Source organism: Aptenodytes patagonicus, chromosome W, assembly GCF_965638725.1.
Source record: "Aptenodytes patagonicus chromosome W, bAptPat1.pri.cur, whole genome shotgun sequence".
NCBI classification, from domain to species: domain Eukaryota; kingdom Metazoa; phylum Chordata; class Aves; order Sphenisciformes; family Spheniscidae; genus Aptenodytes; species Aptenodytes patagonicus.
In genome coordinates, this window is record NC_134981.1 from 17,831,520 (window position 1) to 17,845,720 (window position 14,201).

At 40.8% G+C, this 14,201-nt stretch overlaps 1 protein-coding gene across 3 annotated transcripts in view; it reads right to left on the reverse strand.

Annotated features, from left to right (window-relative positions):
- The window catches only part of LOC143171900 (leukemia inhibitory factor receptor-like), a 38,043-nt gene extending 23,946 nt beyond the window's left edge, over positions 1-14,097 (reverse strand). For all 3 annotated transcript variants that reach the window (XM_076361071.1, XM_076361069.1, XM_076361072.1), the window contains exons 1-9: positions 13,949-14,097; positions 13,111-13,231; positions 10,902-11,050; positions 9,009-9,172; positions 8,008-8,182; positions 7,462-7,731; positions 5,240-5,369; positions 3,235-3,398; positions 1,626-1,771 (exon numbers count right to left, since the gene is read on the reverse strand). In XM_076361071.1, coding sequence (XP_076217186.1) covers positions 1,626-1,771; positions 3,235-3,398; positions 5,240-5,369; positions 7,462-7,731; positions 8,008-8,182; positions 9,009-9,172; positions 10,902-11,050; positions 13,111-13,231; positions 13,949-14,030 — 1,401 coding nt within the window. In that variant the 5' untranslated portion in view covers positions 14,031-14,097. The remainder of the gene's footprint in view (positions 1-1,625; positions 1,772-3,234; positions 3,399-5,239; positions 5,370-7,461; positions 7,732-8,007; positions 8,183-9,008; positions 9,173-10,901; positions 11,051-13,110; positions 13,232-13,948) is intronic.
- Positions 14,098-14,201: the final 104 nt, after the last annotated feature.

Consider the following 14,201-nt stretch of genomic DNA (forward strand, 5'->3'; position numbering starts at 1 on the left):
CAGCTACTTTTGTTTATTACAGAGAACTCTCGGAGGTTTTTTATTAAGCAACCAGAGACAACATAACAATGCTGTAAAAGCTTCTACCAAGCTGTTTGCTGTGTTTCAAAGTATCTGTAACTGAGGGCTCTGATTCAAGTGCAGTGAATCAAACTGCTGTGGCAGCATAAGACTTTACCATCTCCCACTGCCCCAGATTACTGACCTGGTAGCAGAGTTCACAAACAAGTATGTGCCCCAGGCTTCAAGCAGCGAAACTCTGGATAGACAGAACTGTGCAAATCTACTTTTTTAGCAGTTTAAGCTAATTGAGCTGGGGGTGTTTGTTTCCCCTGCTGACTGCTCCAGAAGCAGTAACTGTTGGGAGCAAAGAAATGCAGACAACTGTGGTTGAGGGTATCTCAGACTACTACACCAAAATCCAACACAGCTCATCTGTCAGAGCTGTTATTTACATCTAAAAGCCAGTTCCTTCTCCTGTTAATTCCCAAGACATCTATGGTTTTCTTTACAGTGCCTAATCTCTGGGTATTACTTAACACATGTCATTATAGATAAGATATAAAAGCTTAAAGCTTCCACACTCTGTAAGTGCTTTGAAAGTATTTTAAAAATACTCTTATAGAGCATACTCAAATTACAAATTCAGGCTCTGTGCACCAAGACCTGGTAATTCAGCGTGTGCCTACCTGAGCTGGTCGGAGATACTCCATCTGAACACGCAAACACAGAATTTGGGAGTAAACCTCAGGCCAACTGGACATGCCGTTCTGCCATTAGGCTTCCCCAGTGACACAGATCACCCCCACACTAAGTTAGGCAATATGGAAGAAGAGGATATATTCCCACCACCTACACTCAGTATCTGATGCTGGTGTCTAAATTAGTATCCTAAACTCCTCTGACAGTCAGCAGAGTAAATACGCAGCTCCAGTCGGTGATGCAGAGCACCAAAGCCAGGCAGCAGCTGGAAGCCTGAATGCTGGAAAATCTGAACCCCACCCAGAAATACCACCTTCTCTCCAGCTGCAGAGGTCTTCACTAGGGATTACCTACTGATACGCCCAGTGGGAGAATCCTTCCCTATCCTGTCTCTAAATCACTGGCATATCAAGCAGGTTTAGCAGCTCCCTATTACAGCCACATGCATGTCAGTTGCTGACAGCAAACAAATGAACTGTTCTTTGGGGGGGGGCACGACACACAGACCACAAGAGGTAATCCAAAACAACCACTGTGGAAGTCTGCAGGGCAGTAGCACATACTGGAACAAGCGTGTGTTAATACAGTTTACACGAGGAAGGACAAAGCACAAGGACTGTTACCTAAAGGGTCAGCATAAAGCACTATGCACCTTCTCCGAGTACCAAATAATATGGTGGGTGATTTGACTTTCCACTAAATTGTTTAAAACTAACAGCAAACAAAAAAAAGCAGGCAACAACAGAGATGAGCAGAACTTTTTCTGATTTTAGTAGATGAACTTCTAGTCATTACCACATTAATCATTTAATAAGATGATCAGAATGAAGCTCTTAAAGAGAAAAGAATTTGAAATGTGATTAGTTCAGTGAAAAAGATCAACATTTGAGCAAAAAAAAAATTCCATTAAAAGCAACACTTACCAGTTTTTGCTCAGAGTCACCACTGCTAATTTCAATTTGACACAGAAGCCTGATCTCAGCAAAGCTGCCATTTATAAACCAACGCAGATGGACGCTTGTAGAGCTGTTCCCAGAAACAGTTAACTTTTCTGGAGTTTTTGGATGAACTTAAAAAATAAAGAAAAAACCCTCAGTTCTAAGAAAAAAACCCATTCATTTTAGTTCAGAAAAAACTGATTTTAAAAGATCAAAGAGAATCAGAAGGATAAATGATCCAATCAGCAACTAGGACAGCTGGTGCTGGGAAGGCACCTGCAAGCAGTCTCATTCCTGATGCTCTTCTCAGCTATCAAACATGGGAACAGATTTACTTAAGGCTGAGTGTACTGGCATGTGTGATAAGGAGTTAGAGACACAGAAAAACATTTCCCCTCCTACTGACTTTATCAAAAAAGTGAAACATGGGCTATTTCAGAGGACCACAGCGATGGATGAAATTCACCCAACTTTGTTCACTTTCTGGGAACTTTGTAAGTTAGAACTTAAAATCTGCAGACTAGGACAGGGTAGGACTCCTGAATGACCTCTCCCTCCCCAAAACTCCCTTTGCAGAACTTTTCAATGATATTCAGTACTACTATTCATAGCTATCAGAGAAAAAAAAAATCTTAACTGTTGGAATTGGTCCAGTTACCCTTAAGGAAATATGCACTCTATGTTGGGAATTAAGTACACAGCGAGGGAAAGAAAGGAAAGGAAACAAATAGGAAATAGCAGTCGTATCGACTGGGTGCAAAACAGCCCAGTTTATAATTAACAGAAACAAATTATGCTTTTCTAGGACCTGTCAATTTACTCTGACAATTCTAATCTCAGGCTAGTTGAACTGGGACATGGACAAAAAAAAACACCCAACAAAAAACGCACCATCTTCAATTTCAAATTCAGTTTTTCAGAGAACAGCAGAATGCTGTAACCATTAGGAACCCCTGAATCTCAGCTGAGGTTGTGGAGGCAGATGGAAAAGGAAGACAGCACCAGAAAGGTGGTCATCTTCTCCCTTTCCTTGTTTATACTGAAGGTCTAATGAAAGAAGTTATTTCTTTCTACAAACCATGACAGCAGATGATCATGGCTCTTACTAGTAGCAGGTAATACTCCTGCTATTACCTTTTAGTGCTACTTTTTTATGCTCCAAATCCTGCTGTTGTAAACCTGCATAATATTTTTCCCTATAAGCAGGCACTGAAATACAGGGTCATTCACAGTTCATAGTTACACCTAAATTTTAATTATTGATGCGTAATAGAATATGAAGTAATACATAAACAGCAGCTGGCTAATTATTAGATTGCAAGTAGCATTTATCCACACAGCAGTGTATCCAATCTGGTAGCATTGCTGTGGAGAACTGGCATCTCCCTGTACACCTAATCTTTGCCTCAGGACATGTCCTAAGCTTTCTTTTCTTTTTTTTAAGTTCAAATTATTGAACACGGCAAAACACTAGTGACAATAAAGCAAAATAATGACAAGTATACCATGTCAGAGTTCTTCCAAACCCAAAACAAACAAATGGTTAGCATGCAGTAAACATATCTTTTTGGCTTTGTAATTCTTAAGTGCTTACCTCTCTGCATTAAATCAACCAAAAGCGATGACTCTGTTTGCCCAATAGGATTGGAGACGCCTAATATGAAATCGTAGGTTTTTTGATCAGCCAGTACTGGAAAGCCACAGACACGCTCTCTGTTCATTTCATTTACTTCACATGAAACATTTTTACCAGATATTCTACAAAGTAAAAAGTGGGGATGACACAATTTTTTAATAAGATAATTTCTAGCAACAGTCAGAAGTCTAGACTGAAAACACAGTAAAGAACGATGGGTTCACTGACACATGGCTTAAAGAATTATTTGATTGCAGAGGCATATCTAACACCACAACGCAGGTTAAAGTGGCATCAGTCATGACTTGCCCTGTTCTTACATGAAACTCTCCTCTTCCACTAGCATAACATTTCCATCCTCTCACTTCTCAAAAGCCTGGAAAAAAGGTAGGTCCTATAAAACCACCTCACAAGTCACAACTAAGATTCTTATTTAAAGTATCTTTGTTCAGATCAGCATACATTTGCATTTAAAGAATGTTCTTAATTGCTTTCTGAACTAGGGAGATGTGACATGCATTACGTCTTGCTATCAACCCTGCCAAATCTAAAATAAGGTTTGTTACCTGGGATACATCTGCTAGTCCTAGCCATTTTTAAATCAAAAGCAGGAGAGGCAGTCTGGTAACAGCCAAGACCAGAGTTACATCTTTAGGGGTAAAATCCAAAGTGTGTATCTGTATGTATGTACATATGTAGAAGTTGCTTTAATTACAATCTGCATAAACCTCTCATTCAGTAGCACAAGTTTAATTTCTTCCTTCAGGCATTTTTATTGTGTTCTAGCTGAGCTCTGAGCTCTCTCCACACCATACTCTCCATTTCAATGCTCACTGTGGGCTGAGAACAAGGATGAGAATATTTACCCTGAAATGCATCACATTCATCTCCTCACAGCTTTGGGCTGAGCGAAACAAGTCTGAACTATATCCTCGTTTATGAGCTGAATTTGGGCAGCCAGTAACTGGAGCTCCTTTCCTTTGAATACCTGCTCTGTTTTGTCCACCTCTTTGCACCCTACCCACTGACTTTTTTAGCACTAGCATCCTGGACGACACGTGTGACCATAACTCCATCCTCATTCCCTCTGACTTGCTTCAAAGCCACCATAAGACTCTATTTCCCATCAGTTTGTGTGACTCAGGTCTCTCCTGGCTCCCTTCCCTGACTGCTCCTTTGGCATGACCAGGAAGCCTCCTCACCACGGGAATTTTGTTAACTCCTCACCAACTTCTGATCACAACCACCAAGGAATCCCATTTGCAAGTGCTATTCCAAAACAATGATTCTTTGCTTTTAAGACTTTGCACGGCCTAGAACATAAGACAAACTAGTGGAATATCAGCCTTCACTTCTTTCTGTGGATGATGCCAGTGTTATTTGTCCCTTTCAATGTTTTCCATGCACTTTGCCTGCTCTACACTATCTAGTTCTTGATGCTGGGAGGAGAATGGGTATAGGCTTATTACTATTTTCCCTAGTAGCATTTGGGTGATGCCCCATGGCCTGTCTTACAATTGTTCCTCAGTGAGTTTCTGTCATCCTGCATAGCAGAAGCTCAGTAAATGTCTGACAGATGAGCTGACACAGGTTGCATATAAAAAAAAAATTAAAAAAATATCGGTGAATGACTCCCACCATCTCCCTGTATTCTCATATTCCTCTCCACATGTTGGCAGTAGTCTGACACACTTAGCCCTTTATTTTGTCATAAGTCCATATGGCATAAGTCTTTGGGAAAAGCTACCCTTAATTCCCATTGCAGTTTTGCAGAACTAGACTAGGGTTCTCCAATTTTGTTTTTGGAGTTTAGTTCCAACTTCCACAAACTCTTGAAAAGTATTTTAGGCTCTAAACAATGGAGACTATCTCATTTAAGCAGGCATGGTGCAGTAAGTCACAGGCAGCAATGGATATACTCCAGTTCTACCTTTTTACTCCTTTTAGTGCTGAATTGTTTTACCTTTCAAATAAACTGTACTTTGTTCTTCGTTTTCCATATAGTCCACTGGGTCTGCCTGGTTTCCAGGTGCATTTTATTATCAGGAAGTTGGATGTTTCACAGCTGAGGTTTTGGGGAATATCAGGGGCATCTGTAGCATGAAAGGAAACCAAAACAGCTGATGTTTTGCCATCCTAGTGTGACAGTTGGGCTGCTAGCTTCCTGAAAGCATCACCATTCGTTTCTGCTGGGTCTAGATTGTGTGCCTCACAAATACATGGTAATAGTTACGCTCCAACCATATAAATAATATGCTTCAAAAAAATCCCAATAAAACAAATGGATAATTATTATCAGCCCCATCTGACTAATACTTGACTCTAGGCTTCAAAGTAGGTGGGTAATCTGGTAAATCACATGCAAATATGTTCACAAGCTCCAGGCTCTGACCCGGAAGTGTTTCACTGAAACTCTACCAAGACTTTTCCAAAATTCTGAGTGTCAGTTTAGCTGCTGAGCAATGTAGGAATGCTGTCGGCTGTGCGTCACGTTTTCTTACATGCCAGCCCCACCACTGCTTTAAATTCTCCAAGCAAGTCATGTCAAGGAGATGTTCCCTTTAGCATGAATTCCACCCTGAATTTGAAAGTTAAAGCAAGCCCCAAATGGCTTGTCCTCTTCACCGTTGCTTTGGAAGTGCCCATCTTTTTCTTTTAAATCTTGTTCTTTGCTCCCATACTAGAGCAGTGTTGAATGCCTTCCTGGAAAAGATGGACAGTGCTTCCAACAGAGAGGATAACCATGCTAACGTGAGACTAAGCAGAGCACTTATTTCAAGTCTCATACACTTTTCCCCAAAAGGTAGCACAATATCCGTGTAGCTGCCCTAGAGTAGGAGCACTAACACAAGAGGCCACAGTGGCAGGCTTAGTTCAGATTACGAGCAGTGGGCCAAAAAGAATACTTCTTTTGCCAGACCTAGGCTTAACCAAGGTGGTGCACATACACATTTACTTCCTCTACCTTTTCTTCCCCAAATGTCTCTCCATCAGCAAGAGCATCCCGACAAGTCCCACTCCCACTAAGTAGGTACCACAAGGAGAAACACTGGCAGGAAACAGACTTCACCACATCCCAGCTCTTCAAAAACCACTCTATGGGAAAAACCTATGGGATTATCACAGCCTTCGTTCATGAACCACTGACTTATTTACCTGGAAGATTCTCCCATAACAGCAAATACTGCACAAATAATGTAAAAATGGCATCTCACTGAGAAGTCATAAAAGGTTGGATTCTGTTTTGCATTTGCTATCACACACTTAATAATACACAAAATCAATGACAGGAGGCACAGGCTGGAGTTGGGAACACACTTGCAAAATGAGTCTAGTCTCTCCTCTCCTTTCTCTCAACCCCAAGGACCCTAAGTTCAAAGGTACGCGTTTGTAATGGGAAAGAGGATTCTAATGGGTAGCTATTGGAATATGATAACTCTCAAAACCCCTGTGGGGAAAACACACAAAACTCTGAAGTGACCAATTATGGGAAAGAAGAACCAGGTACTTTCAATAGTTTGTTTTAAGAGGTATCTGTATCTGGAAGAGATTTCTGAGGCTAGCATGGTTACACAGAGAAGATACACAATGACTCAGTATCTTTAAAGAAAATATTAAAAGAATGCTTAGAAGATTTTCCAGGAAAGATTAATTGTCAGCCGGGTTCCTTTGCTGTAATTAGCTCCCAGGGAGCTACTGCCCTGGATGAGCATCTGTTGTTGCTGCAAGTCTAACTGTTTTATTGTCTTCATTTGACTGGTTGATAAATGAATGTTTTCACTTACAATTCTTGCTCTTACTCTTGCCTTGTCAAGGACCAAACTGGAATAGATGTAAACCTAAAGTGATAGAGACTGAGGACGAATCTTCATATGGCAATAAACTACTAAGTATTCCAGATCATGAAGAAGTGCCTTAAGAAAAGAGATCAAGGAGAGAAGCTCTGGGCCAGGTTCTAAGAGAAGAGGTGCTTACATGGGTACCTCCTCATCCTTCCAGCCCTGGTGTCTTCATGTGCTGGAGTTTCCATGGTGAAATCAGTCAAACAAGTAAAATCCCAGTTTATCCTCAGAAACCAAAGGCCAGGGAAAAAAAAGCCACAATAGTATCTGTTTCCTAGCAGAACCCTAAGAGTCTCAAAATCATTTTGATTTTCCTAAGGTTAGGAAACATAATTATACATACATCCTACAAACAAGACAGTTCCATCCATCTCATCTTCGGACAGTATGCACACTACATTTGTCCCACTGGTATCTGAAGCACTGGCATTTAGCACTCTGATTGCACTGCTCCGACTGCTCAGATGTATCATTGGGTATATTTCTGGTCCATAAGTAATCCATTGTATCTGCTGTCCTTCTTCATGGACACAACAAATTGTCACATCTGAACCTACTGCCACCACGGTGTCCTGAGGAAACACCCCACTCCCATTGGACTCAGTATCTTTTCCTAGCAGAGAAGGAAGAACAGAAAACAAAAACAAACCAACCCACATGAACAATTTGCTATAAACATGGTACTGATCAGCTAAAATGTGACTCGGGAGCACTTCAGTGCATACAAATCAATGCTTACTAGGTTTCATTAACTAATGATTGCATTATTTCTCTAATCAAAACACCCCCAAAAGCAGGAGGCCATCACTGCCTAACACTTTTCCTCTGACTTTGGCTTACTTTTCATAAAGCAATCAAAGTCCATGTGGTGGCAAGGGAACAAACATACCAGGGACCTCTTCTACTGGGCTCCAGTCACTCCAATCCTTGGGGCCAACAAACTGTGTTACATTAATGTAACAACGAATCTTCACATAGTGTGATGTACACTCCAAAGGCATATCTGATGTCCAGTTCCAAGAAAGAATTATGTCTTCATGAGTCAGTTTTGAATAGTAAGTTACCTACAAAGTTTAAAAAAACACAAAAACAACCGAGAGAGTTTATGAACACCTGTTAGCAATGACACATAATCTCCCAGGTGTCAACAGAATGGCAAATTAAGTGAAGTAAATCATAAAATCCCGATAGATGGTTGGAGTATCCCATCTAACTTTCAGTTGCATTGTGAATTTACTTGGACAAAAGCCTAAGATGCTAAACAGCCCACCAGCCAGGTAGACTGCCAGCCAGAAATACTAGAGGGCAGACATTTGAGGGAGAACAGGAAGCTCGCCAAACATTTAAAATGGTATATATTGCATCCCAGTATCCTGGGCCTCTCCCAGGCAGGGAAATGTTCCAACTTTTCCAAAAAGAAACTCTTCTAAAGTCCAGGCTGCACATTTTATCTTTTCTTCATTCCTAAAAATTATAGAACAGAGCTACAAATTGGCCTGGAAAAACTGTGGTTGCAAAAAAAAAAAAGGCAAACTGAACATTCAAAGACCATCAAGACTTGAGACACTGTTGGAAAAGTAAAGCAGAGATAATGGTGTAAAATATCTGCCAAATTCATAAGCAAGTTCTAATTTAAAAAACCTGTACTAGATTAAAAAAATAAAAATAAAAATGCTTTGATTGTGAATAAGTACTGACAGTATAGCATCCATTGTCTTCATAACTTTGAAACTTAACAAGAAATTACCTACCAGCAGTATGACTACACTCAGGTTCTGCAAAGCTCTACAATCTGCATTATTCTCATCTTTCTTCAAATGACCTCCCAGAATATTAGCAGGGGCAAAAACTGTATATATATATTTTTCATAAAGGAAGAAAAGGACTTACTTGTGTAACTTTTTCCATTGCTTCTTTACGGAGTATCTCAATCTGCCAAAAAGCATCCAGTCCATATGGGAAGACTGATCCATTATCACTCCACTTCATATTTAATGTGGAAGTTGAAAAGTCAGGTGTTAAACTAAGAATGTGTGGAGCGAGAGGAATAAATGCTTGAAAAAGAGAGGGGAAAAAAAGCCCTTATTCAATTCATTAGTCAGCAACACCAGCCCTACAGGTGTTTAACAGCCACATCTCTCTGCTCTGAACTGGCTAGTAGCCATACAAACATGTAACTCAACCTCTGTAATTAGAACAAGATGGGCTCTGTCATTACTTGAGCATGAAAGTTCCCAGGAAAGCACAGGTGCTGATGAGTCACCAGGTAGCATTTTCTTCTAACATCTCAACATGCAGATGTGTGAGTAACTGATCATGAATATGACTCTTCATAATGCATAGTAAGGAAGACATCATATCTTTCACAACCTTCATTCAATGCCACAGAGATAAAGGAAACGGGGTGACAGTCTTTGAAGTGTACATGAGAACACATCTAGGGAGTCTTCCCCCAAAGGAAGAAGTAGGTTTTGGAGACCAGCAGGGAAGAGAGAACTCACACAAAAGCGAGAGTAGGGAGAAAGAAGAGCAGAAGCACAGGGTGAAAGAAGCTCACATGAGGCTCTGAAGGAATGTGATTTTAAGCTACAAGAAATATTAAAGGCATGACATGGTGATGGGGACAGGACAGGGAGATTAAACAGAAGCATCTCTTCTATGAATGGGTGGTGGTGAAGCAAGAGGAGCAAGAGGCTGAGAAGCAGGCAAGGGTTATGGCAGTTCAAGTGGAAATGGGCCTGGTACAGGATAAATCCTGTTTTTAAAATGTGTGATTTATCCAACTTTGGTCCTGGACAAGGCTCTGAGAGACTGCAAAGTGTTCAGCACAATCAACACGCTACCCGCGATAACCTGTGACGAACCTGAGAAACTCGTCCTGCCTGGAGTCAGCAAGATGCTGGAGAACCCAGTGTGTTTCCCGCATATTTTTGAGATGTGTTTTGTTAAAGTTCCTGAGCTGCTCTCAAGTGAAGAGAAAACTGAGCCATGGATAAGAAGTGCTACTGACTTTAGATTTTGACTGCACTAAAGGAATAAGCAGGCAAACCGAAACCAAAGACTAAATTATGAGCAAGTGTGGCAGATGGTGTCAATGCCATCTTCAGCTTACAACTTCCTCCTTTGGAAGGAAGTGGGAAAAAGTCTAATTTATCTATGACTCCAATATGATACAGCCTACCTCCCAAGCATAAACGTATTTGCTCAGTTTCATATACATTTGAACAGAATCGATAAGTTGGGCATATATTAAGAAAATATGATCCTGTCAGGAGTGACATATGATATAACTGCCTTTAAAATGTTGTGAAATCGCAGGAATAAACTACTTAATTCTGTAGAGGTTCAGCATTTAAGATGGGAGAACAGGCACTAGGAAGTTTATTCTGCCTTTCCCAAGTCAAGTCTGAGCAAACGCACTTTATGCCCCATGCAGTTACTTCAGTATGTAGATTAGGAACTTGTTTACAAATCCTTCCTAATTTACAATTAGGAAAACAAAGGCGAAGAGTGATTAGGGGGATGTAACGGTGTTGTACTTTGTTTTCCTCCTCACATTCTGCCCTTGATTTCTCTGCTACGATCTATGGATAGAGGGGTTTTCTTTCCCCTGAAGGGGGAGAAAAAACAACCTACTATGTATGGTAGATTCATATGGACTCAGCACATCAACATTTTACATACAGGAACACTGCCAAAGAAAACTGCAAGCGTATACATTTCTGGAGCATTGTTAATCATAGTATAAAGGCCTTATGTACACACATAAAACCTGATACTTACAGATGTCTTTCTTGTGAATTTCAAATTCTTTGGTAGCAAAACCAGCAGAAATGCTGTTTGTGGTTATTGTCACTGTGGTGGAGCTCTCTGGGACTGGAATCTCGACCCTTTTCTCCTTAGTTTTAAAACACACTGGAGGGGGGAAGTCACTGAAAAGACAGAGAAGATTAAGCAGGTATTTCAACTGATAGGAAGCTAAGACAAGTTAAGTTCTATTCTTAGGATACTAATAAAACACAAATACTCCGTAATATAACAGAGAGCTCCATATCAAGTCTGTGAAGGAATAAGACTTGCATGAGCCTTGGTTAGTATCAGATTAACAGGCATTCCCTCGTCTTTCAAGTCACTTTTATCATAGTGGTAGACTGTGCACTAGTTGTATAATGCAGCTACCCAGTTGTTACGAGAACACCTCAAAGTGAAAAACTGACTTTTTAATGAAAAGACACATTTCTGAAACCTCCAGTCACCATGAATCAGTATTTCAAAATAAGCAAAATCCAAAAAAACCAAAACCCAATAGTACATCCCCATCCCTTTATATTTCCTGACTCCCTCTCCCTCCATTTCTTCCTAAAGTGATGGCATATGGGTGCAAAGAGCAGGTTCACCCATCTGTGTCCCCATCTCGGAACAAATCTTTTAGCTCCTTTCTGCTGCTCAGCTCGTAGGGAAAGAGCAGAAGGCAGGGGAGAAAATTGCTAAGATCCCAGATGGAAATACAGTCTGTGCATAATGTTTGTGCAGCGCTCAGCACAATGTGATCTGGCCTTTGTCTGGAGGTCATAGATACATACAGGAAACAATAATGGATGGGTCAAGTCCCTTTGCTCATAATCATTGATATGCAACTAGAAAGGAAAAAAGTTTGGAAAAATCCAGATCTTCCTCTTGGGGGAATGATGGGAGGAAGGAAAGCAAAGAGAACAATGCCAGACTTCCTGCTGAGGGACTGTTACTCACTTATGAACTGGAACAGGATCCTGGAACTCCCATTGGCTGGAGTCAAGAGCTTGGGTTGAACTTTTAAGATTCATGCAAAAGACTCTGGGCTAGTGAAGGCCAGCTGAGACTTGAGTGCTCAGAAAGGCTATTCCTCTTCTGTACTGAGATATTATTAGAGGATGTTTGGGCAACTGAAAAACAAAATCTCTTTCCCTCAGGGAGGTCTGTACTAAGCTCAGCTCTCAGACTCTCTGCTTCAGGGACCCAAGCCTGTTCTGCTTTGCTGAGGAGAAACAGCAGCAGCTACATGGCTGTTCTTGTTTAGAGGGCAGTACCTCATGAACTCTGCACTCCTGAACTCTGGCCGCAGTGTCACATATATACGTTGGGGTTTTTTAATAGAAATGATAGCTGGCAATGCAGGAGGAATAACTAGACACAGAAAACCAAGCATGCAGGTGGAAGAAGTGCAGCCAAGCCCTGGGACCCCAAGGACAAGTCTGGGCTGCCTGCAGAATTTACAGGAAAAAAGACAGTACAAATATCTGGATTGGGGGCAGGATCAAGATGCAAAAAGGATTTGAACTCATCCCTAGCACATGATAAGTATTTGGCAGACCCACAGCATGGGGAATTGCACGTGTAGTTCTCATTAATGAAAAACATACTTAAGATTTAAGGTTTTTTTAACGTTTCATGAAATTTTCAACTTGCATTCACTTCAGAAAGGCTATTGTAATTGTGGAATCATTTTCACGTTTCCTCTAATACAACGCTCTCCAGACAGTTTTAAATTCATAAAGGTTATAAGACAGCCACCAAGAGATTTTTCATGCTTTTCCATATGTGAATCTCAACACTTATGTCATATATTCTACCGCTTTGGCCCATAACATCAGGATTCACTTCTTCCATCATTTCCTTTTGGATTGAACCTGGTATGAAGATGTCCCTTATGAAAACTGTGAGCAAGGGCTAGGCAGACACACAGAGAAGTCTGAGTAAATGAGAGCATCTTCCAGTCCTTTGAAGAGAGCAAGCAGGAGATTTTGGCAGGAGAATTGTTAGCATGAAACAATATTTTGCCAGAAACCCCGCCATTGCCTGAGTTAACAGTGCCTGGAGGGAGCATCACCCAAGGAAAACTGACAGGGAGATGCTGGGAAACAACAGCATCACAAATTCCATGGGCAGTGACTGAGGAATAACTATACTTTCATCACAGTTTGGTAGTTTTCAACCAGGTATACAGAGGACTTACTTGGTAGTGTAGCAAAAGTCAGTTTGTCCATGTCTTCCTTTAGAAGAGACATCCCAAGTACAGGCCATTTTACGTAAATTGTGCGTTACACATTTCAAATTCTGGGGGTGCCCCAGAGAACCTGAAATCATATAAGAAATACAGTCACAAACTGCAGGTCAAAAATGACCAACTGTAAAACAACTGCTATTGTTCACATATATAGCCATTCTTTTTACATTTTTACTGCATGCACGTCTGGTCGATATTTTAAAACTGTTGAATGATTTGTGTGCCTGATTATAGACAGCCACAGACTGCCAGATTTCTAGAAGTACCTAAAAACTGGGTTTATACTTGTGTGCAATGACATAGGCAGCTGTCTCTTTCCACAATAGCCGTTCCTAGCCTAGCCTAGCCTAATAAGCAGGCTTTGGGCCAATGGCAAAACCGCAAGCTTTGATGATATACTTAATGAGGTTTTTTTGCTCTCCTCCATTGTCCCACATGGAGGGCAATTAATGACAGAAGGGCAATTAATGATAATGTGTGAAATTGTCGCAGACAGCCAACATATACAGCAAGAAGGTCTCAATGCGGACATTTACACCAATCGCATGTGCAGACTATCACAGTTGCATTATGGAGAATTTAACACCCAACTTTGCACTGGTTTACAAGATGCCACTGGGTGCTGGAAAGCAGAGACCAGGCCTGGTAGTACCTCCATCCCTAGGATGGTGTGGGACCACAGAGGTGATGGTTTTTGAACGTACATATGGTAGGAAAGCAACGTAATTAAATGGTGTCAGTACAGAAGCTACAAAGTAATTGGTGAATTACATTGCAATAAACTCACCTATCTCTTGGCTATATATTAAACTTCTTAAACATAAAATAGCTAGTGCGAAAAGGCAGCGGAGGCTTGAATTCTTCCACATTCTTCTACTGTTTGTTTTCAGAATAGCAGCTTCAAGCAGGAATAAATGTCATCTTCCAACAAGCTGGTCAGTTCTAAAATTAAAAACAAAACCAAAAAAGACTGAAATCCCAGAGCTGGTACTCCACAAACGCCACTTTTTGTTCCATCTACTTTTCTTCTTCAAGTGCTG